Below are 25,211 nucleotides of genomic sequence, written 5' to 3'. Positions count from 1 at the left end.
GTAATTTCAAGCACGAAGTGCATAGGAACATTCCTCTCGCAAATCCTGGCTGTAAAAATGTTCACATCCCAAGATGAGGTGGGCCTCACACAGTGGCCCTTCCATCAAAGCTTAGTTCATGCTCAAAGTCGCAGCCGGCGGGCATTCCTTCATAAGCTTTCCGCTTCCAAACAACCCCTGACATGGGGAATGCCTCCGCCTCACGGATTCGGGGCCCGGTTGAGGTGTGTCAGACACCTCTTTAACATCCTCAGAAAAAGGCGCGCTTCTTCCAGAAGCGTCAAACGGGCCACACCAACAGTGCTTTCAACCAGTTCTTTATTAAAAAAAACAAACAGGCATTACGCGTTTCGAGTCCTGTGACTCTTAATCATATGCCACTCGCCGTAATTACGGTGGGTTCGTTAGTTTTTCAAACGTAACTTGTTAAACATTGAGAAGGGACAATTCTTCCAGCTTAAAGGAACAGTTCATTTTTAGAGTATTGTTCAAAATTTCATCAGTTATTTTGATTTTTTGCGCAGCGAAGGTAAGTACAGTCTTTTCATTCTTATTCAGGTTAATCCTTTAAACCCCAAGTGGTATTTAATCAATGTTTATCTTCGTTGCCAAATTCATTTCACTATTGAATTTATTTTCGGGGCTCCATCTCCCATAATGCTTCATAACCGTCCTTATTGCTTCTCTGGTTCCCAATGTCGATTTTGGCAAAACTTTACTGATTCAACTGTGTCCCAAGAGCAATACATGCTATGATAGGAAAGTTCCATACCTCGGCCACAGTGTATACCAGGAAAATTCCACTACCACCGTATTCCTTAACAGCTTGTAGTTCGCCTTTCAGGTAATTTCAAGCACGAGGTGCATAGGAACATTCCTCTCGCAAATCCTGGCTGTAAAAATGTTCACATCCCAAGATGAGGTGGGCCTCACACAGTGGCCCTTCCATCAAAGCTTAGTTCATGCTCAAAGTCGCAGCTGGCGGGCATTCCTTCATAAGCTTTCCGCTTCCAAACAACCCCTGACATGGGGAATGCCTCCGCCTCACGGATTCGGGGCCCGGTTGAGGTGTGTCAGACACCTCTTTAACATCCTCAGAAAAAGGCGCGCTTCTTCCAGCAGCGTCAAACGGGCCACACCAACAGTGCTTTCAACCAGTTCTTTATTAAAAAAACCAAACAGGCATTACGCGTTTCGAGTCCTGCGACTCTTAATCATATGCCACTCGCCGTAATTACGGTGGGTTTGTTAGTTTTTCAAACGTAACTTGTTAAACATTGAGAAGGGACAATTCTTCCAGCTTAAAGGAACAGTTCATTTTTAGAGTATTGTTCAAAATTTCATCAGTTATTTTGATTTTTTGCGCAGCGAAGGTAAGTACAGTCTTTTCATTCTTATTCAGGTTAATCCTTTAAACCCCAAGTGGTACTTAATCAATGTTTATCTTCGTTGCCAAATTCATTTCACTATTGACTTTATTTTCGGGACTCCATCTCCCATAATGCTTCATAACCGTCCTTATATATATATATATATATATATATACATATATATATATATTACCTACTGGCGGTCGCCAGTAGGTAGTTATAGTTAGGACCACGTTTCCATAGGAAAACCTCAACATTCTATTTTGAATAACTTTGGCGCCGGTCGACGAATCCTCGCGAATTTCTCAAAATAGGTGGGGCGCTACGCTCCGCTCCTACCCTGAAAGTCTCGGGGGGATCCGTCAAGCGGGGGCTGAGATAAAAGGGGGGTCCCAAAACGCGTTTTTCCCATGCATTTTTCCATAGGACCTTTAGAACGAGCTACAGCCCGAACGGCTGAACAGAATTACTCAAAATTTGGCAGAGAGGTAGTCCCTAGGTCAAGGAAGTGCCTTTGTAGGTTTGGTGTAAATCTGTTCAGTAGATTCTGAGAAAATAGCCTTTAAATCAATATATATATCTGAGCCCGCTTACGGTACGCTTACCGTACGCTTACGGTAAGCGTACGGTGGCGTGCGCGAGCGCGATTCTGATTGGCTCTTAGATCTTAGTAAACATTCGAATCGGCCGAAACCAGGAAGCGGCGGCCGCCATTTTGTGTATTTCACTCTGAAAAAAAAGAGTGAAAACAAGGAAAGGGGGCAATGAGGAGAGTTACAGACGCCCTAACATTTGTAAGGGGGTCAAAGAAGGACAGAAAAGTACAAAGAAAACATTTATTGATTTTAAAAAAAATAACGGGGTACGCGTACGGTAAGCTTACGGTAAGCGTACGGTAGGGAAAAAAAAAAAAAAAAAAGAAAATCAGATTTAAGTGTTTAGATATTAGGGGGCTCTAAAAAGAGCCGTTGTGTTTATGAAATGATTTTTTAGTGGTACCTACAAGTAAGTACCGATGCAGAGTCTAAGGTTCAAGAGGAAGACTCTGTTCCCTTCATCATTGAAGTGCACACCATCTCCTCTATAAATGTCTTGCATGTCATAACGCAAGTTGTTGTGGTAAATGGCACCCATACCATAGTCACGGAGGAAAGCAGAAACAGATTTGTTGACGTGCTTTCTTGCTTTGTCATCGCACCGCGTGCCCACCGTGCGTGCACGGCACTAACTGCGTAAAGTGGGCGCGCGGTCGCGCACCGTGCGCGCACGGAACGAACTGCGTTAAGTGGGCGCGCACGCCACGAATGGCGTAAAGTAACTTAGCATTTAAAAAACCGTACAAATTCACTGAAAAAACCATAGGTTTCACACACGTTATAGTTAGGAATTAGCATTTAAAAAACCTTGCAAATTCACTGAAAAAACCATAGGTTTCACACATGTTATAGTTAGCGGAAATCTTACTGATAAAAAACCAATGAAATTCCCCCGTTATAGTTAGTGCAGGCAACTATAACTCACGCGACCGCAATCTTCTGCTGATGACATATGTGTCTTTATGAAAAAAAAATATTTGTAATATATGTATAGCTAAAAATGTATGGAAGAAGACATGGGCAAATAAGTGTCTAAATACAGTATTAGCATCAGCAGAGGATTGCGGTCGCGTGAGTTATAGTTGCCTGCACTAACTATAACGGGGTAATTTCATTGGTTTTTTATCAGTAAAATTTCCGCTAACTATAACATGTGTGAAACCTATGGTTTTTTCAGTGAATATATATATATATATATATATATATATATATATATATATATATATATATATATATATATATATATATATATATATATATATATATGTATGATTGGACAGCTTGTGAGTAATTAGAGGATTCTACCTAAATACACTTATTCACCCAAGCCCACACGGTTATACTGGGTCACTCATTTCAAAATAAATGCTTTTTAAATAAAGCTGTTATTTTTTAAAAAGCAGTCCATTTTCCTCAAAGAAAAATGGGATGCATTTAAAAAATAACAAGCATTTGCAATGCAAATAGGTCTCGCATTTGAGAGTTAGAGCTATTGACATTGTAAATGGCAATGTTTTTTACCTACACGTTTTATTTTTGCAGTGAATGTATGTAGTGTGCAAAATCCCTTGGAAAGGTCCTGCACTTCATAATAAATATATTGAAAAAGACGCAAAGTGTGGATTGTGTCAACAATTGCTTGGCACGTACCTCAATTGGTGAAGTGTCGCCACACATGCACACCGTGGTGCTTTACTAATGCGAAACTCATTAATAAAAGTAGTGCTTACAGACTAACCAACGAGATCGGGATCGGAGCATGTGAATCCGAATCCCGGCTTCTCTTTAATTTTCTAGACTATTTGACTCACTCTCCTGCGTCTTGGTTATCTCCCAAACACTGGGAGGCAATGAAGTTTACCAAGGGGGCGGGGGACAGGGAGGCTTCGGGGGTACCTGAAAATGTATTCATTGCCTAGTTGTCAAAGGTCGCCCAGTGCTATTAGTTAAAAGTGTTCAGATTTCATTAAGATATTAAGAGTACTTTACTCGCATCTATGAGAAAATCGACATTAACTAAACAAAATGCCAGAATGCGTGTCAGTTTTCACCGTGTTTTAGACAGTACTGGTTGCTTAGTTTCATTGCATTCATTTTTGTATTTACTCTTTTACACAGCATCCAAAGTATGTTACCTAACCCCAAAGCCCCGAGTTGTTAAATGACCCATAGAAGGGAGTTTTTTTTACAGTTGAGCAAATGTGTCCAAATGTAATTTTGGTAGTGCCATGGAATGATTAGCCAATGAGGTACTCGATGAGCAGGTATTTACCTAGACGTTCAAAATGTACAATATTGTGGCTGTTGTTTGTTTGTACACACCCACCACTCTGAATGTGTTTATTAACACTGAGCTTCATCTACCAGACAGTGCTCACAGAGGGGCGACTTAAGCACAGAACAAAATGTACTCATTTATCCTGAGTGTGAAGGCAGCCGGAAGGCTTAGGTGCCCGCCCGGAGAGGCTAGGGATCCCAGTGCTTCTACAGACTCTGCCGTACTCCTCTGCACCAGCAGGGCACAGCTCAGAATCTGCTGCTTCTGCTAAGAATAGGTGAGGGGGATGAGGTTGGGGCATGCAGGAGTTGCCGGCAGATTTCCAGGTTATTGAAAGTGATGATTCTGATGTGAGGCAATGGAGACTGACTTTGTCTGTTTGTCTGCACCTGTCTATTTCTCTACCATCTACCAGGCTCACTGTCATGTATCCATTCATCTCTCTTTGTTAGAGGTGCGCGAGCCAATATATTAATTAACAGGTAGAGCCAGACGGAGACGAGCCAAGCGTATACGAGCCGTGAAAATGATCGGCATGTTAATCATACAGTAAACATGATGTAAATGTGCGATAATGTCTCTTCAGAATTCAAAAAAGTGCATTTCTTTAGCGCGTTACCTCAGTACACAAGATTATAGCACTGAATTTAGAGGAAGTTATTAAAAGTGCTTGTTTTAAGCATGAGTTAAAACACTGCCGCTCCTCCCGCCCTACAACAATGCCATTTGTGAACTAAGAGGCGTCAGTTGCCATGCATACCCCAAATGTTGCCTAGAGTCTTATTATATTTAGAGTAACATTAAAATCTAGTTCTTTCAACACAAGAAGTTTTTGTACAGCACGCATCTTGAACTCGCATATTTCAAGGTGGCAATAATAAAGATGAAAAAGAAAGAAGAAAAAACTAACAGGGGTGGAGGGGCGGGGGAGGGTGAGAAGTCACAGACAGAGGGAGGGGGCGGTGGGGTGGGGAGACAGGGAAGAAAATAGTGTTAGGAGTAAAGGGGCCAATAGCAGGGGAAGGATACAAATGATGAATGAGGAGGGACTAACAAGCCTCAAACCAATCGGAAGGAAGCATTTAAGACAAAAGCCAATGGGCAGAGAGTGGGCGGAGCTTCCACACTACAGTATATACTGCATGTGTCGCAAAGCGATGGCAGCGCATTCGCGCTGCAACGCTAGGCGAGACCTAAAAGAAAATAGTGTCAGGAGTAAAGGGGCCAATAGCCGTGGAAGGATACAAATGATGAATGAGAAGGGACTAACATGCCTCAAACCAATCGGAAGGCAGCATTTAAGACAAAAGCCAATGGGCAGAGAGTGGCGGAGCTTCCACGAAGCTTCCACACTACAGTATATACTGCATGCCTCGCAAAGCGATGGCAGCCCATTCGTGCTGCAACGCTAGGCGAGACCTAAAAATTAAAATTTATCTTTTCATTTTGTTAGAGCGGTCTGTGGTACCACCGCTTGCTCTGAAAAAATGTTGGTGCCCCCAATCACACAGGGGAAGGGGTCCCTTGGGAACACCTTCTCATTTGCAAATGGCTTACCAATACATTTGAAATTGGTGGTAATCTGCATATGTTTTGCTACTGCATTCCCGGTAGCAAAACCTTTATACATACCAGTGCGACTCGCTATTAGGAAGGAATGCCCTTTACACGCGCCTTCCTAATAGTGACTCGCAAACCCTATTTTGTGAGTCCGTAATAGGTTACTAACCCGCAAAATAGGGTTGGCACACAGAAAATTGCATTTTACCGATTGTAAACGGCCTAATGGGCCATTTGCCACTGGTAAAATGCGTTGTACATCTGGCCCGCTGTCTCTACCAATTATTCACATCATGGCCTCAATTAACAAGCAACCATCTACCTTTGAATTACTGCTACAGGGCTTTCTAACCATCCTAATGTCCATATAAGGCATGGGACCCAGATTTACATAGAACTGAGGGCTGAGTGAAATATCACAATGTTGTGTTGCGCAAATGAAGAACATCTGTGCAGTCTACAAAGCGCTGCACACCAATGATGTCACGGGCAGTTCAGCAAGATGCTAAGTGGAGCGCTGCATTGTCTTGTATGGAGCTTTACTCAACGTAAAGTCTTGAACACAAGTTCCTATGTGATGACAATCAGCAGAGGGTAAACTGCTTACAGTAAGTAATTTTGCATAATTTACACATTGCACGCTGTAGTATCACGTAATTGTCAGCACTTGTTTTTTTTTTATGTTGAAATTTTTTATTGAGTTTTATAAGACGAATACATCAGAGCATGAACATCAATAAATAAGGAGAAGATAAATCCATGTTGAAATAAACAGTGCAAAAAGGTACTGATGAATAAATATGATATAAATATGCATTTAAATAAATAAATAATAGTTGGAGCAACAATTAGATCAAAACACAGAATGATACATAATAAAAAGTAACCTATAAGAAAAAGAAAAGGGGGAAGACCTAAAAAAAAAAAAAAAAGTGCAGAAAATATAAATGAATAGAACGAAGAAAAAGTAATTAAATATAGACAGAAGAACGCATCAAAGGATGAAGCAAAGGATGAAAAAGACAAAGAAAAGAGATAAACAAAGAACAATAGAGGGTAAAAGCTGATTAATGTGCTTGGGTAAAAGTGGAAGCAGGGAGTTCAGCAGCATTTGATTTAAGAAATGGAGACCAAGTTTGAAGAAAAATATCAGCCTGGTCCTGAAGGTTATAAATTGTGCGTTCATGTGAGGCTGTTTGCATCATCGCCACCAACCAATCTTCCTGAGAGGGAGGTAAAGATGATTTCCAATGACGCAGTATACATATTTTGGCAGTAGCAAGTGAGGTATGAAAAAGGCGGAGTTGTGGTTTAGAGAGCTTTGGGGAGTGGCGTAAATCATGCAAGAGAATGTCAGTTGGTGTGAGTGGTAATTTTAGGGGCATAGTGGAGTTCAAAGTAGCACCAATGTAAGTCCAATAGGATTGGATACTAGGACATTCACAAATGATATGAGTAATATCACAACCTGGGTTGGAACATCTCCAGCAGTTAGTATGAGAGAGAAGACCAGCTTTGTGTAATTTGACTGGAGACCAATGCCAATCATGCAGTATTTTAAAAAGACAAAATTTGAGCCTTGATTCTCGGGCTCCCTTATGTAAATTCTCTAGGAGTAAGTCCCATTCGGAATCTGAAAAGGAAATTGAGAGACGAGATTGCCATTTACGCTGAAGATCATGTGAAAGAGATTTAGAAAAAAGATGAGACGAAAAAAATTTGTATAGACCAGAAGTAACACCTTTAAATTTCCCCCAAGTGTGCAAATAGGATAATATAGGGGAATCTTGCAGTAGCCACGGTGATGACCCCAGATGGGTCTTCAAACATTGCTGAAGCTGAAGGTATTTAGAAGAATGATGTAGGGGAAGATCAAATTCTACACTAAGCTGAGAAAATGGTTTAAAATCACCATCATGAAGAAGTTGATCCGGACAAAGGATACCTGCAGCTCGCCATTTAGGCCAGGATAACTTACGACCATTGATACGGATACCCGAATTATTCCATAGGGGAGCCTTGGTATGGATTCTTGGATTTGAACCTAGCAATCTATGACTTTTCTGCCAGGATTTATGCATGGCAGATAACACCGGATTTTTCGGGTCAAGGCGACTAGTACCACTACCATACAGAGGAGTAAGATTCGATTCTGAGGATAGAAGATGTCGTTCTATTTGAACCCATTGTGGTAAGTCTTTGATACCAGGTAAAAAATATGAGAGTTGGGAAATATGTAACGCCAAAGAATAGTGTTCAATGGATGGAAGGCCAATTCCGCCAAATAACTGATGAGCCTTTAACTTTGTTATAGCAAGGCGAGGCTTAGCGGCACCCCAAATGAAAGTTTTAATCTGGGCATCTACTGATCGAAGTAAGGATAAGGGAATCTGTAGGGGAAGCATACCTAAAATGTAGATAAATCTCGGAAGAGTAACCATTTTAATAGCCTGGGTTCTACCCCAAAGAGAAAGACCCAAAGCCTTCCATTTATCAAAATCCCGTTGCATTTGGGAGATAAGAGGAGATAAATTATCTGCAGCCATGTCTTGTAACCCTTTATTAACTAGGACACCCAAGTATTTGAGGCGTGAAGGCTGCCAGTGAAAAGGAAATCCATAAATAGCTGCTTTTGTGGTTCCGTTAGAAATGGGTAAAGCCTCACTCTTGTCCCAATTAATCTTGTAACCTGAGAAAGAAGAGAAATCATTAATAATTTGAAGAAGAGAAGGGAGCGACCGAGGAAGACGAGTAAGGGTGAGTAAAATGTCATCAGCATATAAGTATATTTTGGAATGTCCAATTGGGAGGGGGACACCTGAGACCTCATCAGATTGACGAATGGTAGCAGCCAAAGGCTCCATAGCCAGAAGAAACAGAAGGGGGGATAATGGGCAACCTTGGCGTGTCCCTCTCTTAATCGTAAAGGTGTCAGACAGAAACCCACCACAGTTCACCTGGGCAGAAGGGTGATTGTACAGTAAGCGTACCTTATCAATAAATTTCGTACCTAAACCAAATCTATCCATGACCGTGAAGAGATAATCCCATTCGATGCGATCGAACGCTTTTTCTGCGTCAAGTGAAAGAGCCAACGCGTCGTCTGTAAGATGTTGAGCTGACCACAGTGCATGGGCCAGAGAGCGCAGATGATTCCGGGAAGAACGTCCCGGGACAAAGCCTACTTGAGAATGGTGTATCAAAGAAGGCAAGACTTTACGCAAACGAGATGCAAGAATACTAGCCAAGATTTTAATATCAGAGTTCAACAGAGAAATGGGACGATAACTGCTGCAAAGCTGGGGATCTTTACCTGGCTTCGGAAGCACAACAATAATAGCTTTGTTAGAAAGGGGGCCTAATGAAGATACACTATCCGCCTCCTGGAATGCGGCATGTAGAGTGTCAATAATATTGTGACCTGCCCATCGATAAAATTCAGCAGGAAATCCATCCTCACCAGGGGCCTTGTGGTAGGGCAGGGCAGCGACCGCACGAGAAACCTCATCCTTGGTTATTTCACCCTCGAGAATGGCTCTGCCATCCGCTGAGAGAGAAGGGAGATGCACCTTTGCAAGAAATGCTGACATCTTCTCCGAATCCATACGATTATCAGAAGTATAAAGGGATTTGTAAAAGGAGGCGAACTCATTAACAATGTCTTGAGGCTTTGTGCACAAGTCTTCTTGCGCAGATCTGATGGCCGGAATGGCCATAGCCGCCTCCCTCTGACGCAACTGCGCAGCTAATAACCTTCCCACCTTTTCCCCTTGCTCGTAGTGTCGACCTTTCATTTTCTGTAAAGCGTATTCTGCTTTAGACGTAAAAAGACTGTTTAAAGCCATTCGGGCTCGTTCGAGTGATTTACGATTTTGTAAGGACGGAGAGGTGATATACAAGCGAGAGTAGGTTTGTATGTCATGTTCGAGCTCAACTTGTCTCCTTGCATTTTGCTTATTAGCGATTGCTGCATCACGCATTAATTGTCCCCTTAAAGTAGCCTTAGCTGCAGCCCAAAGAGTCCTGCTGGAGGCCACAGACCCCTGATTAGTGGAAAGATCATTTTGAAGGTGTGATTGCAGTTGGGATTTACCAGTAGGAGTCCTGTGGCGTTGAATATTCATACGCCAGGGTTTACGTCCATGCCTAGAAAGTCCCAGTTCAAGGGAAAGGAAAACCGGATAGTGGTCAGACAAGGCCGCTTCCAGAATGCAGGAATCTGTGACCAATTGAACTGCGTTATGTGAGATGAGGAAATAATCAAGGCGAGAAAATGTACCATGGGCCGATGAAAAGAAAGTATATTCCTTGTCCGTTGGATGGCTGAAACGCCAATGATCAACCAACCCAATATCTGATATGATGTCACCTAACAAAGCTCTATCTGACGCATTGCCCCTATCTAATGGGCCAGTTTTATCTAGAATGGAGTCTTGCGTCACATTCCAGTCTCCGCCAATCAAATATTGCGATGCATTAATTTCGAGCAGCAGGCGGGACAATTGAAGAAAGAATGTTTTTTTGGTACCCGTAGGGGCATAAACAGACCCTACACAAATGTGAGAATCTCCAATTTTAAGTTTAGCAAATACATAGCGGCCATTTACATCTGACCATGTTTTAGAGACAGTGACCGGAAGGGATTTGCGAAGGAGGATTGCAACTCCACATTTGCGGGAGGGACCTGCGTCAGTGGATTCATCTTGTTGGATGCTACTATGTATAACCTTGCCCACCCAATCTCTACAAAGTTTATCTGATTCTAGAGCATCCAAATGGGTCTCTTGAAGCAAGGCCACATCTACATGCTTAGTCTGAAGGTAAGAGAGTACTTTCTTCCGTTTTATGTAATGGGTGAGACCATGTACATTCCAAGTAATTGCATTTAGAGAATGTGTTTTTGCCATATTAGAATAATGCAAATATCAATAACAGGAGAATAAAGCACAAAACAACGTGTTGAACCAAACTAAGGAAAAAAGGAAAAGGAATGACAAAAAGAAGGGGAGACGGAAATAAAATAAATGGAAACGATACTCTGATTTAAGTGAGAAACATGAAGGAAACAATAAAAAGAGTAATGAAGAAAAGGAGATGAGATTTAGATAAGTGATACAATAATAAACAAAACTATAAAATATTAAATAGTAGCAAGTAGAGATCAAGAAACCGTAAACTGTTACCCGCGGGTCTGGGCGCACTAGAGCGCCGCCGCGGGAAAAGACCCCACAGACAAAGAGAAAGGGTTAGGAAAGGTAATAATAATATAGAAGGAAAGCCCAGAAGAACATTGTGAAAAAGAACATAAGTACGATGGAGGGAAATAGAAGAATAAGAAAGAGCAAAATAGAAATTGAGAAGCTGTGGAGCATTACTTAAAAAGAGAGATCTAGTAATAATTAGATATCATAAAGTAACCTAAAAGCATAAAGCATACAATGCGCATATAAATAAGCATAAACCGACATGCAAGCGGGCAAATAGAGTAGGAAAACTATAATCAAACAATTAGGTGCCAAGGCACCCAAGTAAATGCAGAACCAGTAAAAATATGCAGTAAATTGTAACATGGAGAGCAATGAATACATGAAGAAGAAAGAGTAACATTATAATGCAGAGTGAAAGAAAGAGAAAATAAGGCATAGAGCTAGTGAGAAAGAGATGAAAAAAGGCAAACAGACATTATAAGAACAGCAAAACATGCCAAAATGCGGTAGTTAATTAACAATAGAAACAAGACTCACAAGGAAATGGAGTCTACAATTAACTTCCAATAGGCCTGAAGATAACAACTTTCAGGGGCGAGAGAATTATTCAGTCCGCATCTGAAGGAGTTTTAAGAGGAGACCGGGACTTGTCTCTTTGCAAATCTTGCGGGAATGTAGCAGACGAAACCGATTGTAGTGCAGATTTCCTATCTTCTTGTGAACGATGAAGTCGTTCAAAATCCCTACCACGAGGTCGAGGGCTACTGGGAGGGCGCCTGCTGCGATCTGGCAATGGAGTAGAAGACTTAGAGGGTGATTGGGACTGATCTTGCTGTGAAGATGGAGTGAGAACCTCCATATCTTGAGGGTGAAGACAGTCCAAAAATTGCTGAAGATGCTCTGGGTCAAAAAAGTCCTTAGAGTCTCCATCCTTGGTAATGCGAAAACGTGCAGGTTCAAATAGGCCATACTTGATGCCTAATTGACGTAGTTGAGGTCGCATGGAGAGAAAGGCTTTCCGCCGCTCATTTGTTTCCTTAGAGAAATCAGCTGCCATATGAATACGATGGCCTTCAAAGGAGAAGGAGCCTTGAAACCGAGCAGCAGACAGTAATTGTCTTGTTTGTTCATGGCGAAGGAAACAGGCAATGATCGGCCGTGGGCGCGCAGCAGGATCACCACGTGGAGGGCCAATTCTATGAGCCCGCTGTATCTCCAGAGGTGGAGTGAAAGAAATGCCAGTCAGCTTTGGAAGTATACGACACAGAAATGCACTGGAACTCTGCCTTTCAATGCGCTCTGGAAAGCCAAAAAAACGGATGTTGTCCCTCCTACTTCGGTCTTCCAAATCAATGAGTTTGCTATGGAAGAATAAAAGGTCCCGGTCTTTATTTGGAAGGGAGTCCAATCGATTCTCCACTGCCAGAACTCTAGAGTCAAGGGATTCAATCTTCGCATGAAAGCTGGTGATTTCTGTTCTAATTGATTTAGTCTCCTCAGCTAATGATGTAATTGTAAGGTTCATGTCATCTAGTCGGCGACTAACCTCAGATATTTCATGCAGAATACGTTGCAGAGTTGCCGCCGACGCCTGCCCACCATTAGAGGGCGAAGCTTGAGGTGAAGCGGAAGGGGAAGAGGCATTACCTTTTGTGGGCATATTGGTGGACTGTTTAAGAGCTTCTGCAAAAAGAAGTGGTTTAGAAGTCTTATTTCCTTGCTTAGGAGCAGACATTTGGGGAGTATGCTTGATAGAAACTTTGAAAATACGTGAGGACGTCTTGCCGTTAAGAGATGCTTACATGTAATCACAAAAATACAGTAGAGTACCGGGACATGCAAAAGCAATGCAATTAATAACTGTATATGTATGATAATAATATACTAATCTCCCCAAAAAGAGCTTATGTCTCACTTCCAATCACTGAAATGCAAAAGTATATTGTATAGAGGAGAAATCACTGCTGAGTAACCCCCAAAAACCATGAGCACAGTATAATTACATTTGTGGACAAAGTATCAGCTGCCGCTATGCTCAAAGGCGCGTAAATAGAACTGTGATAAAATGAAAACAGCATATGCGCGCTTATGGCGATGTTAAACACAATTGCAATTGCAGCGAAATTTAAATAAGCAAGACTTCAGAATGCAGAGCAGTCATGGCCCATGTCGGAGCAGAGAATACACAGCCTTACTGAAAAGGTTGACGGGGGCGCTATGATGACATTGGAAGAAGGCACACTCTTATGTGAGTCACACAGACTGCGCTAAAGAAAGCCATTTCCATGAAGCACCAACTGTTACCATAGTCAAAGGGCGCGAAACTGCAGCTGTAACGAAGGTGAGGAGAAACAACTCATGGAAGAGTGAAAGGATCAGCTTGGAAGTTCAGTTTAGCGTGACGAATCATGAATTTCACTTGCCAGAGGGTCGCTAACCTTGCAGAGGATGGGAGGCACAATGACTGAATGAAGTGGGTGACAAAGGCGCCACAACAAAATTGTAGGAGGAATTAACCCTACCAGTAACAGACCAACAGCGCGTCGAGAACCATGATTCCTGTCAGGTGGTACTCCTGGAAGAGATATTGCAGCAGGCAAATTGAAGGAGGCGCGGCTTCATTAAGAGGCAGGTACTCAACAGCAGCAACGAAGGCGCGACTTCATGAGGAGGCAGGCGCTCGTCAATAGCAACGAAGGCGCGGCCTTATGAGGAAGCAGGCGCTCTTCAGCAGCAACAAAGGCGCGGCCTCATGAGGAGGCAGGCGCTCGTCGTCAGCAACAGAGGCGCGGCTTCAGGAGGAAGATGAGGCGGCCTGAGGGAGTACGTCAGGCAGAGTGCGCCGGAGATGCAGCGCCACACATCCCCGTCGAGACGGTCAGCAACAGGGAGACTTCGCCGTCATGTCGCCGAAACCCGCCCAAATCTTGCCCACCACCTTCCGGCTGCCGCAGAGCATGTAAAGAGGACTCCAAAGCCGATGGGAGGTGAGAAATTTCCGTTAGGAGCCCATCCCGCGGCGGAGCTCACTCGTCAGGCGGCCATCTTCCTGCGTGGCCAGACCACGCCCCCGTCAGCACTTGTTTTGATTTTACATTTGGACTTCATACAAAGCCTATTTGTATCGTTCTCATTTAGTCGATTGGCTTTGCATCAAATTCCACTATCTAATTATACTGGCTCCTCCACTGTGTACCCTGTGCATATATTGGCAGGTGAATTGGACATGCTTAATGCAAGGCAATTTGGCACTACAATGCATGAGCGTTCGGCGCAAAGCAGCTTTTGTGTGCGAAAGTTGATCTCCGCTGCCATTTGCAGCACTTTGCAGCTACACTATAGTGAATGTGTGCCTGGGTGTGTTACAGATGCCAAGAGTTGAAATGAAGGACAATGCAGAGGCCTGTAAGCCCACATAGACCCAGATGTAAGAAGCTTTTTACCGGTCGCAATCGGCCCAAGCGTTAAAATGCATTTTGGCATGTACAGAAGGCAGAATGCGACTCAGTAACTTGCTACCGAAACACATTTAGCTTTTGTGATTCGGTATTAGGAAGGGGTGTGTTTACGGTATACCTTCCTAATACCGAATAGCACTGGTATGTATGAATGTTTTGCGACCTGTAATGTGGTCGCAAAACATTTGCAGTAACCACCAACTTCAAGTTGATGGTACCCCTTCCCGTTTGTGAATGTGAATGCCAACACTTTTTAAGAGCAGGCAGTGGTCCCTTCCCGTTTGTGAATGTGAACGCCGACACTTTTTAAGAGCAGGCAGTGGTCCCACGAATAACTGTCTACTCTTAAAAAATTTAAAGGTAGCTTTTCATTTTTAATTTTGAAATGCATCCCATTTTTCTTTAAGGAAAACGGGCTACATTACAAAAAAATGTATTGCTTTATTTAAAAAGCAATCACAGATATGGTGGTCTGCTTACACCAGCAGGCCACCATCCGTTTGATTGTAGCCATTCACAATGGGTAGCAAATTGCGACCTGCCTGATGAATATTGATGAGGCAGATCCATTTGCGAACCAATGCGAATCGCTAACAGTGTCAAACACACTGTTGTATATCGCATTTTGCGATTTCCTTATAGCGAATTGCCCAAATTTGCTAATAGGAAATTGCACGCACGCAATTTCATACATCTGGCCCTTAGTTACTTACGCGTTGCCGATATATCGCTGTTTGCTGAATACATCTAATAACTTTGTGATTTCTTATTTTGAAGGGTGTGCAGCTGGCAAGTGGGGTCCCCAGTGCAGCTTCAACTGCTCAGAGTGCCGGAACAACGGAATCTGCAGCGAAAACAGCGGGGAGTGCATTTGTCCCCCAGGCTTCATGGGAACGACGTGCGAGATGGGTAGGGAAGAAAGCAGTTTCCTTTAGAAAATGTACTTGAGACGCACCAAATTACAAGCAGTGTTTGTAAGCACAGAATGCACAATTTAGGCAAAGGACGTTATTTGGGTAGATCTCTAGTAGCTGACTTGTTTATGATCCTTACAATTTTTGATTTGTTTAATAGGATTTGGTAAAAGCCATACGTGATACATTTGCGATTTCTGGACACTGCGTGCTGTGCAATCTAGCTCTGGATTTCAAATCTCCAATTGACTAGTGATTTCTTGTGTTGCACGACTTTCAGAGCATTGAACCTCTTCTTGCTCTCCACTTTCATGCCTACATTGTCTTTTGCTCCAAGACTCAAAGCTCCGAGTAATAGACTGGGACCATGAATTACTCTAAACGTCTCCATGCTATCTAAGTACTCATTGACTGCTGCCAGAAACTTCTTAACCACTACAGAATATAGTCTTGTCTATGCTTTTGTATTGCACGACATACTTAACCTGTCTCTAAGCACTCCAAATTATGACAGACAAGTAAGTCACAGGGAACTATTATGATTTACTCAGTTGGCCAAGAAGGGGTACTGACATTAGAATCCTGGTAACCTGGCTCTGTACCATGATAACTCAAACACTAGATTGAGTCTCTTGGGTAGGGAACAGAGCACGGACATTATGAGACAGGCCACTGAATCACTGAAAGAAGGACACAACATCCTTGCCCTAAGTCAAGGATTTCCAGCGTTGTTACTTGAGCACAGCAATCACACCAGATGTTTAGGATAAACACCGTAAATTTAATTCTCCAGTATTGGGGTGTCTTTCATAGATTCACCTGCTTGAATATTCCCTACACATAACATAACAATGTAACAATAACACAACCATAGGTAGGCAAGAAAAAACCATAGAGTAGCATTGAATCATAGAGCTTTAGATAGAAAAAAACTTGTCAGTTTTATAACATATTACAGTCATTGTGAATAGTCCAAACTCCAGCCAATCAGGTGTTAGCACCCTCCAGAATGTTCTCCTCAGAGGCTCAGGCCCTCAGATTTTCTACCGCACATCATGTGAAGGGAGTCTCCCTGAGCTCTGCTCAGTTTTTCTCTTTTTTCTTCTCAAAGAAAAGTTTTTGTCATGTCTACAACCAAGAAGTCCCTCTTCAGACCTTGTGGGACCTTGTGAGACGTGGAAAACAGCGACTTCATTCTGAGGACCCACATCAGAAGTGCATTTATTGCCTCTACCCTGAACACCACGTAAAGGATTGTAAAATCTGCAGTACTTTCTCTCAGAAGACCCTTAAGGATAGGGAGGGGTGTCTCCTTCTGTGGCTACAGAAGTTGAAGACTATGGACTACCCTTTGTCAGATGTGGAGAGTGTCTCCTCAGTTCGGACTACTTCATCTTTGAAGAGAGCCAGTGAGTCTGAGAAGGTTTCTCCTAAACCTAAGGTGGCGAAGAAACATCATGTTGTCAAGTCCACTGACCGGCCTTCCACTGCAAAAGGGGTGTCTCCTGCCCCTCAGAGTCTGTCTACACTCTCTACGCCCCCGAGATCTGACTATTAGGCGTCCAAGACTCTATCTGAACAGTTTTTGCCTAAAAAACTGGTTCTCTCGTCGACGAGCTCGTCGTCGCTTCCTCCGTCACCGAGGACTGCTGTCGCCGCTTCTACGACTTCGACTTCTTCATCTATGATGCCGGCTATGATCCTGTCGTCGGCGACATCTCCGTCGACGTTGGTGTCAGTGAAGGTGAGGCCTCTGTCATCTACGGTGCCTTTGACTTCGTCGACGGCGACCCACAAGCAGAAGAAACATTCGTCGACGCGCACTTCCTCGTCGACAAAGGGGTCAGCTTCATCGACGATGGCTTCGTTGTCGACGATGACTTCGTCGTCGACGGTGGCTTTGTCGTCGACGGTGGCTTCGTCGTCGACGGTGGCTTCATCGTCGACGGTGGCTGCGTCGACGGTGGCTTCGTCGACGGTGGCTCAACAACGACGGCGACTTCTCTCATCGACGGCGACAGCGTCGATGGCTGCATCCATGGATCTGGTTCCTTTGAAGTCTTCAGGTTCTCTGCTTCAACGGCGACGGTCCTCTTTGGGTACTTTGACACCAATCCAAACTGCTTCGCATCCTCCAGCAGAGCTGTTCTCTTCTGATGCTGGTGACGACGAATCGGAGGAGGATGACGCATTTAGGGCTGCTCGCAGACCCTCTGAGCTTCTGATTAAATGTCAGGATTTTGATGACGACCAGGAGTATGAGGACTTTTCAGACCGTGCCAACCAGTCTGCACGGGATCTTCCTATGGCGCAGATGCCTATGTCCCTTATTTTCAACCAGCACTATAAGCGCCTCTACCACCTCCGCTTCCTACAGAACCGTTTTCTACGCCTTCTGCTTTGGCGTCCAGGTTGCCACACCAAGACGCTCCTCATGTCATTGAGGAGGATGATGATGATTCTGATGTTGATGACAGAGAGGAAGGTGAGCTAGATGATAGATCCCTGTTCACGGAATGGGACAATTATCAGATTCAAATGCCTTCCCCCACCACTCCAGCTCCTCTTGATTCTCCACCTGTGGACATAGGTGGTTTTCATGTCCTCATGGAAAGGGCGGCAAAGAGATTTAACCTCCCGATGGTCACTAGAGAGGAGGATTGTTTCTTGTATGACTTCAAGGATCAGCCACAGAAACAAGTGTGTGCTATCCCCATCATCGATTTTATTTGGCAAGAGGGTCTCAAGCTCATGCAACATCCTAATTCCATTCCTGCTGTCCTGCCACAGCTAGATAAAAAATACAAGGCCCCAGATCGTGAGGGGAGACGCCTTGACGCCATTGGTAAATAATTCTCCACTATGGCTGCAACTACGGTCAGAGCGGCCAATTCTCTACCTATTCTCTGCCGCTATGACTGACAAATGTGGTCAGACATTGCTCCCCTCCTAGATTTACTACCAGAACCTTCTATAGCAGAGGCGCTGAAGATTCTTCAGGAAGGGGAAAGGATTTCCTCTGAGATTATTGATTGTGCTGTTGACGTGGCTTCTACTGGTTTCCGGCAACTGGCGGGTGCTGCTGTTCTCAGGCGGCAGGGCTGGTTGAAAGCCACTTCTTTCCGTCAAGAGGTGCAGACGAAAATATCGGACATGCCCTACGACGGTGAATTGTTGTTTGGCCAACACATCGATGATGCTCTTGAGACAATCAAAAAGGACACCGACATTGCTCGTGCTCTCGGTACACTTCAATTTAAAAAACAGCCCTTTCGGGGTGTGAGGGGTCGTGGCTCCTCCTCTTCCTTTCGGGGAGGTTCCAATCAGTACCAACAATACCATTCTTCTCAAGGCCAACAACGTTACTCCTCCCAGAATCAACAGTCGTGCAGACAACCACCAGCCGCGTCTTACCGACAGTACAGAGGTAAATCCTTTTATAGAGGAAGGGATTCCTCAAAGAAACAATGACTTTTTCCATCTACCATCCTTGAGGCCTCCCACCCTAACAAAGGTTGGAGGTCGAATCTCCCACTTCTACTCCAAATGGTCTCTGATTACTACCGATCAATGGGTTCTGGATATTGTATGCAGGGGGCACGTTCTAGAGTTTGTCAAGATCCCTCCCAATTCTCCACCCAGAGGTCCTCCTCCTGCCTATCTGAAGGAACTTTTAGGTCAACTAAACATCTTATTGAGAAAAGGCGCGATCGAAGTGGTTCCGAACTTACAAAGGGGCAGAGGATTCTATTCGAGGTTCTTCCTAATTCAGAAAAAGACAGGAGAATGGCGCCCTATTCTGGATCTACGCGCCCTAAACAAATACATCAAGAAGCAAACATTACGCATGTTGTCGCTTCAGGAGGTCCTTCCTTTACTGTCCCAAGGAGAGTATATGACCACACTGGACCTTCAAGATGCTTATTTTCATGTTCCTATTCTGCCCAGGCACAGAAAATTCCTCAGATTCAGAGTGGCCGGGAAAGATTTCCAATTCAAAGTCCTTCCATTCAGCCTTTGTTCTGCACCCCAAGTGTTTACCAAAGTCCTCGCACCGGTGGCAGCTTACCTTCGTCTACAAGGCGTACACATTTTTCCTTATCTCGATGACTGCCTTCTAAAGGCACGGTCATTCGAACTGGCATCCAGACACACTCTACTTTGCAGGTCCTTCTTCCAGTCTCTTGGCCTTACGTTCAACATGGACAAGTCTCAATTTGTTCCCGCTCAACTCAGGACGTTTTTGGGGGCCATCCTGGACACCAACCTGGCAAAGGCCTTTGTGTCACACGAAAGGTGTCAACGACTTTGCAACCTAGCGGTCTACCTCTAGTTAAAAAACTCAGTTTCTGTTCGGCAGTTGAAGTCCTTCCTAGGCATGTTGTCCTCTTGCATTCCACTAGTTCCTCACTGCCGCTTGAAAATGAGACCCATCTAGGAGGAACTCGACAAGCAATGGGCTCAAGTCTCAGGGTCCTTCAACGATATGATCAACGTCACATCTCGGATGCAAACGGCTCTGCTCTGGTGGACTCTCGAAACCAACGTCTCATCCAGACGTCCATTTCTGGTGGACACTCCAAGTTTCACTCTCACAACGGATGCATTTCTCGAAGGGTGGGGAGCACACCTTCAGGACCTCACAGTAAAAGGACGGTGGGATACCCACCAAAAGACCTGGCACATCAACCTTCTAGAGTTACTTGCCATTTTTCTGGCACTAAAGGCTTTTCGCGCCATCATCCAAGGAGCTTCAGTGTTGATCCGGACGTACAACACAACATGCATGCACTATATAAACAAACAGGGGGGCACACGGTCCATCTTGCTATCTCTTCAAGCTCAACAAATCTGGGATTGGGCAATCCAGCATCAAGTCACTCTGATGGCAGTGCATGTTCCGGGAGCGTCCAAAATTCTGGCCGACTCTCTAAGCAGGCCAACCTCGTCCAATCACGAGTGGGAGTTGAACCAACCCACGCTGGATCACATCTTTCAGTTATGGGGCCCCCCGAATCTGGATCTGTTTGCACCCCATCTGAACTGAAAATGCCCATTTTATGCAAGTTGGTTTCCCCATCCAGAGTCGTGCGGGAATGCCTTTTTGATGAACTGGTCCAAAATACATGCCCACGCTTTTCCACCGATTCCTCTGGTCCCCAGGGTTCTTCGGAAAATGAAGAAAGAACCTTGCCGCATTCTTCTAATAGCTCCCAGGTGGCCTCGACAAGTCTGGTTTATGGAACTCCTGCTCCTATCGCAGTGCGACCCGATTCTGCTCCGTCCACTTCCGGTCCTTCTGACCATGGATCAGGGACAGGTTTGTCATCCTGACCCAGCTTCTCTTCGCTTAGCGGCATGGAACCTGAGCACTATGAGTTTGCCAATTTAAACATTCCTTCCGACTGCAGGGAAGTTCTTGCTAAGGCTAGAGCAGCCTCCACTGTGAAAACATACAAGCTCAAATGGAAACGTTTCTGTCTGTGGTGCGACGCTGCTCAGGTGCATCCTGTCCATTCCTCACCAGATCAACTTTTGCCTTTCTTTTTACATCTAGCAAAATCTGGCCTCTCGCATTCTACTCTTAAAGTTTTTCTGGCAGCAATCTCCAGATTTCGACAGGATGGTTCCACCTCTCTTTACTCTTCCAGGGTCATTCCGCAGTTCTTCAAGGGTCTTTTTAGGATGTTTCCTCCAGTTCGTCGACCGCCTCCTCCTTGGCATTTGAACATTGTATTGGCTCAAGTTATGAAGCCACCGTTTCAGCCCATCCATAAAGTCGATCTAAAATTCATTACTTGGAAGACTGCGCTGCTGTTAGCCCTCACTTCTTCACGTCGAGTCAGTGACATACAGGCGTTAACTTCTAAACCGCCTTTTCTTCAATTCACCAAGGACTCTGTATTGCTTCGCACTAATCCGGCCTTTATCCCCAAAGTGCCATTGGATTTCCATCTTAATGAGCCAGTCATCTTAAAAACGTTTTTTCCTAATCCTCAAAACGTCAGCAGAGAGGTCTATCCATTCTTTAGATATCAAGAGATGTCTAAAATTTTATCTGCAAAGGACAGCTAGTATCCGTAAGTCTGATCAGCTTTTTGTGGACTAGGGACAGATGCGAAAGGGACATCCAGTTACCAAACAGATTATTGCACGCTGGATATCTACTACTATTGCTTTTTGCCATCAGCAAGCTGGGAAGCCACTTACCGCAAATGTTCGAGCGCATTCTACTAGACAAGTTTCCTCTTCTACTGTGCTATTTGCTGATGTGCCTCTTCTACACATCTGCATGGCTGCAACATGGTCCAGCAGGCACACCTTTACCAAACATTACGGTCTGGAAGCTGCTGACAACGCTGATTCAGCCGTGGGACAAGCGGTCCTACGAAATCTCTTTAAGTAAGGTGAGCCTCTGTTGCTTTCCTCCTCCTGTATACAAGGTACCATTTTCTTTTGTCTTTATGCTTCAGTATCGCGTTGTACTGTGCATTATGATGTTTTTATATGTACCTTGCATTATCTTGGCATCACGGCTTACTATTCGTATTCAAGCATGTGAATCTATGAAAGACACCCCAATACTGGAGAAGAACAAAAGTTACTTACCTGTAAACTGTGGTTCTCCAGTATTGGTGTCTTTCATAGATTCACATGCGACCCACCCTCCTCCCCTCAGAGGCTCTCCTCTTCTCCTTGACTCTTTTTTACTCTTGTGCTACGATAATCTGAGGGCCTGAGCCTCTGAGGAGAACATTCTGGAGGGTGCTAACACCTGATTGGCTGGAGTTTGGACTATTCACAATGACTGTAATATGTTATAAAAATGACAAGTTTTTTTCGATCTAAAGCTCTATGATTCAATGCTACTCTATGGTTTTTTCTTGCCTATCTATGGTTGTGTTATTACTACATTGCTATGTTATGTACCGTGGGACTCCCACTTCGACGACGGGGAATATTCAAGCACGTGAATCTATGAAAGACACCAATACTGGAGAACCACAGTTTACAGGTAAGTAACTTTTGTTCATACATCTCAACTGCTTCCAATAAGTACTTAAAATGTAAATGATTTTAAAACGATTGCTCTAAAGATCTAAAGTAGCCCTGGCCTTGGCCATAATTGCAATGCACAAAAACATTGGATGAGTTGGTTTCTGTTCTTATCAAAATAAAATAACACCTTGATGTTGTTAGCTCAGATGTAGGTGTAATACAGGTATCCCAAGACTCACAAACCAAAGTATAGACAAAACTCAAGCTAAGTGTCATGTGTGAAGAAGAATAGTGCATTTCTTCATGTGTGTTTGAACAGCCATTTCGAAACAACATGCCCCCGAACTCTATCGGAATGCCCGGTGTCAGTTTACAGGAGTCTAATCAACTGCCAATGAGATGATGTCTGCGTTCCTGCTGAAAATATTTGATTTTTTTGGGTGCTGGTGTTGCGTTTACCACATTTCTCATTTGAACTGAGGTTCCACAGTATTGGGATTCTTGATTTGCCTTCACTGACCTCCAGTCCAACAAAGAATTATGGTTGGGAATCTATGCACTGCCTATAAAGTTATGCAGAAAAAGACCCACGAAAGGTATGCTCCATTAATACTCCACAGATGTCCTTACAGTGGGCAACATCATACGAGTGGAGTAATTGTAATTAAACCAAGCGAAACAAACAATAGAAGAGCTATCCATGAAAGTTCTGTCTCAAGGCTCTGCAACAAAAAACAAACTTAACCTTAATATGATGGCCCAACTTCGCTTATCAGTGATCAAGATAGCACTGAAGACTTACCTCTACAAGATGCCTTTGAAGAGGACAGACAGACCACTTCATTGTACACTTCTATATCAATGCACCCGATTCCAAAAAGCCAAAGCCAGCTGATGCTACTGGAATAAGCTAGCAGAGGCGGACTGGACTCACACCCTCAGATCCAAACGGCCTGCCCTCACCGTCGACGTACAGATCAACATAACCACATTCAACAACTGGATCTAGGGCGACGCCTATACACTGGCTCTCCTGAAGAGTTAGGCATGCAAGAACAAACACTCAAGCCTGCTGGTAAATGGAAGAACTAAGAAACTCCAAAAGCTACTATAAGCAACTGGAGAGAAGATGGAGAACAAGTCGAGATAACACTTCCAGAGACACCAACAAATCCACAAAGTGGCCCTCACACTGAGGCTGGAATCCTGCTCTAACTCCATCAAAGAACTCTTCAGTATCCTCCGAGAATTCTCCAACCCATCTACAGCCACCAACACCATCACCCCCTCACAGGACCTCTGCGACAACCTCTCTGACTTTTTCCACAATAAAATACTCAAGATCGACAGTAACTTTGAACTCCAGCTCACCTCACAATATCTCATCGGACAACTTCTCACCTCACCCAAGAACGTCCATCAACTAATGAACTGGAGCCCACTCACCACAAAGACTCTGCTGGGATTATGAAGACCATCCACTCAGAGGTCCCCACTGATCCCTGCTCTCCCCACATCTACAACTTGGGAGGAACACTGATCAGCGCCAACCTTACCACCATTATCAACACCTCCATCCTTAGTGGAACCTTCCCAGATAACTGGAAATAAGCAGAGGTCACTGCTCTCCTAAAGAAATCTTCATTAGACCCGGAAGTACTCAGCAAATACAGACCCATCTCACTCCTACCATGCCTGTCCAAAGTCATGGAGAAAGCAATCAACAGACAGCTCTCCTCCCACCTAAAACAGCACCACTTCTGGGAGATCACCCACTCATGGTTCAGCAGCACCCACATCATGGAAACCGCCCTCTTGGCAGCAACAGACGATATCTGGACCATCTTGAACAGAGAAGAAAATGCCGCTCTCATCATCCTCGGCCTGTCAGAGGCTTTCAAAACTGTATTCCATGGCATCCTCATCTCAAGACGTCATGACTCAAGAACCGCCCTAAGATGGATTGCCTCTTTTCTCTCTGACAGAATACAATGAGCCAGACTCCCCCCATACAACTCCGAGCCCAAGAAGCTTGTTTGCAGAGTCCTCCAAAGGATCCTACCTCAGTCCGACACTTTTCAAAGTGTACATGGCCCTCCTTGCCCACATCATAAGAGCCCATGACATCAACATTGTCTCCTATGCCAACAACACACAGCTCATCCTCTTCCTGCATGACCAACACGGCCAACCGGATGAGGGAGAACTGCCTATAACTCAACACGGACAAAACAGAGATCCTGAACTTCGGAAGGAAACAAGAGCTCTCCACAGGACACTTACTGGTGGCCAGCGCAACTGGGACCCACAACAACTCCCATAGACCATGCCAAAAGTCTCACTATCATCCTGGACGACAAACTTTCAATGACTAAACAGGTGAACACAGTAACTTCATCCTGCTTCCTCATACTCAGAATGCTCAGCAAGATTTTCAAATCGCTCCCCATGTATACGAGGTGCACTGTCACCCAGTCCCTCATAACCAGCAGACTGGACTACGGCAACATGTTCTACGCCAGCATCTCCAACCAGCTCACTCAAAGACTCTTGACCATCCAACACACTGCCACCAGACACAACCTAATCCTTCCAGTGCTCACATCACTCCCCACCTCACAGAACTACACAGGTTACCCATTTAGAAAAGATGACAATTCAAGCTGCTCATCCACGTCTCAATGACCGACTTCAAATCTACCATCCAATCCAACATCTATGCTCTGCCTCACTCGCCCTCACACGAGACCCCTGCATCTGCAGAAGCAAGTCAGGAGGACGCTGCATCTCCCACATTGCTGCTAAGACCTGGAATGAACTCCCTCAACA

At 44.3% G+C, this 25,211-nt stretch overlaps 1 protein-coding gene across 1 annotated transcript in view; it reads left to right on the top strand.

Moving 5' to 3' along the window:
- TEK (TEK receptor tyrosine kinase) overlaps positions 1 to 25,211 on the top strand; it is a 542,264-nt gene that overhangs the window by 181,134 nt on the left and 335,919 nt on the right. The window contains exon 5 of the mRNA XM_085641331.1: positions 15,247 to 15,378. Within this exon, the coding sequence (XP_085497457.1) occupies positions 15,247 to 15,378 (132 nt within the window). The remainder of the gene's footprint in view (positions 1 to 15,246; positions 15,379 to 25,211) is intronic.

Source organism: Triturus cristatus, chromosome 2_2 (genome assembly GCF_964204655.1).
Source record: "Triturus cristatus chromosome 2_2, aTriCri1.1, whole genome shotgun sequence".
NCBI lineage: Eukaryota > Metazoa > Chordata > Amphibia > Caudata > Salamandridae > Triturus > Triturus cristatus.
Note: the sequence above shows the minus strand (reverse complement) of the source record. Positions and strands in the feature narration are given on the sequence as shown.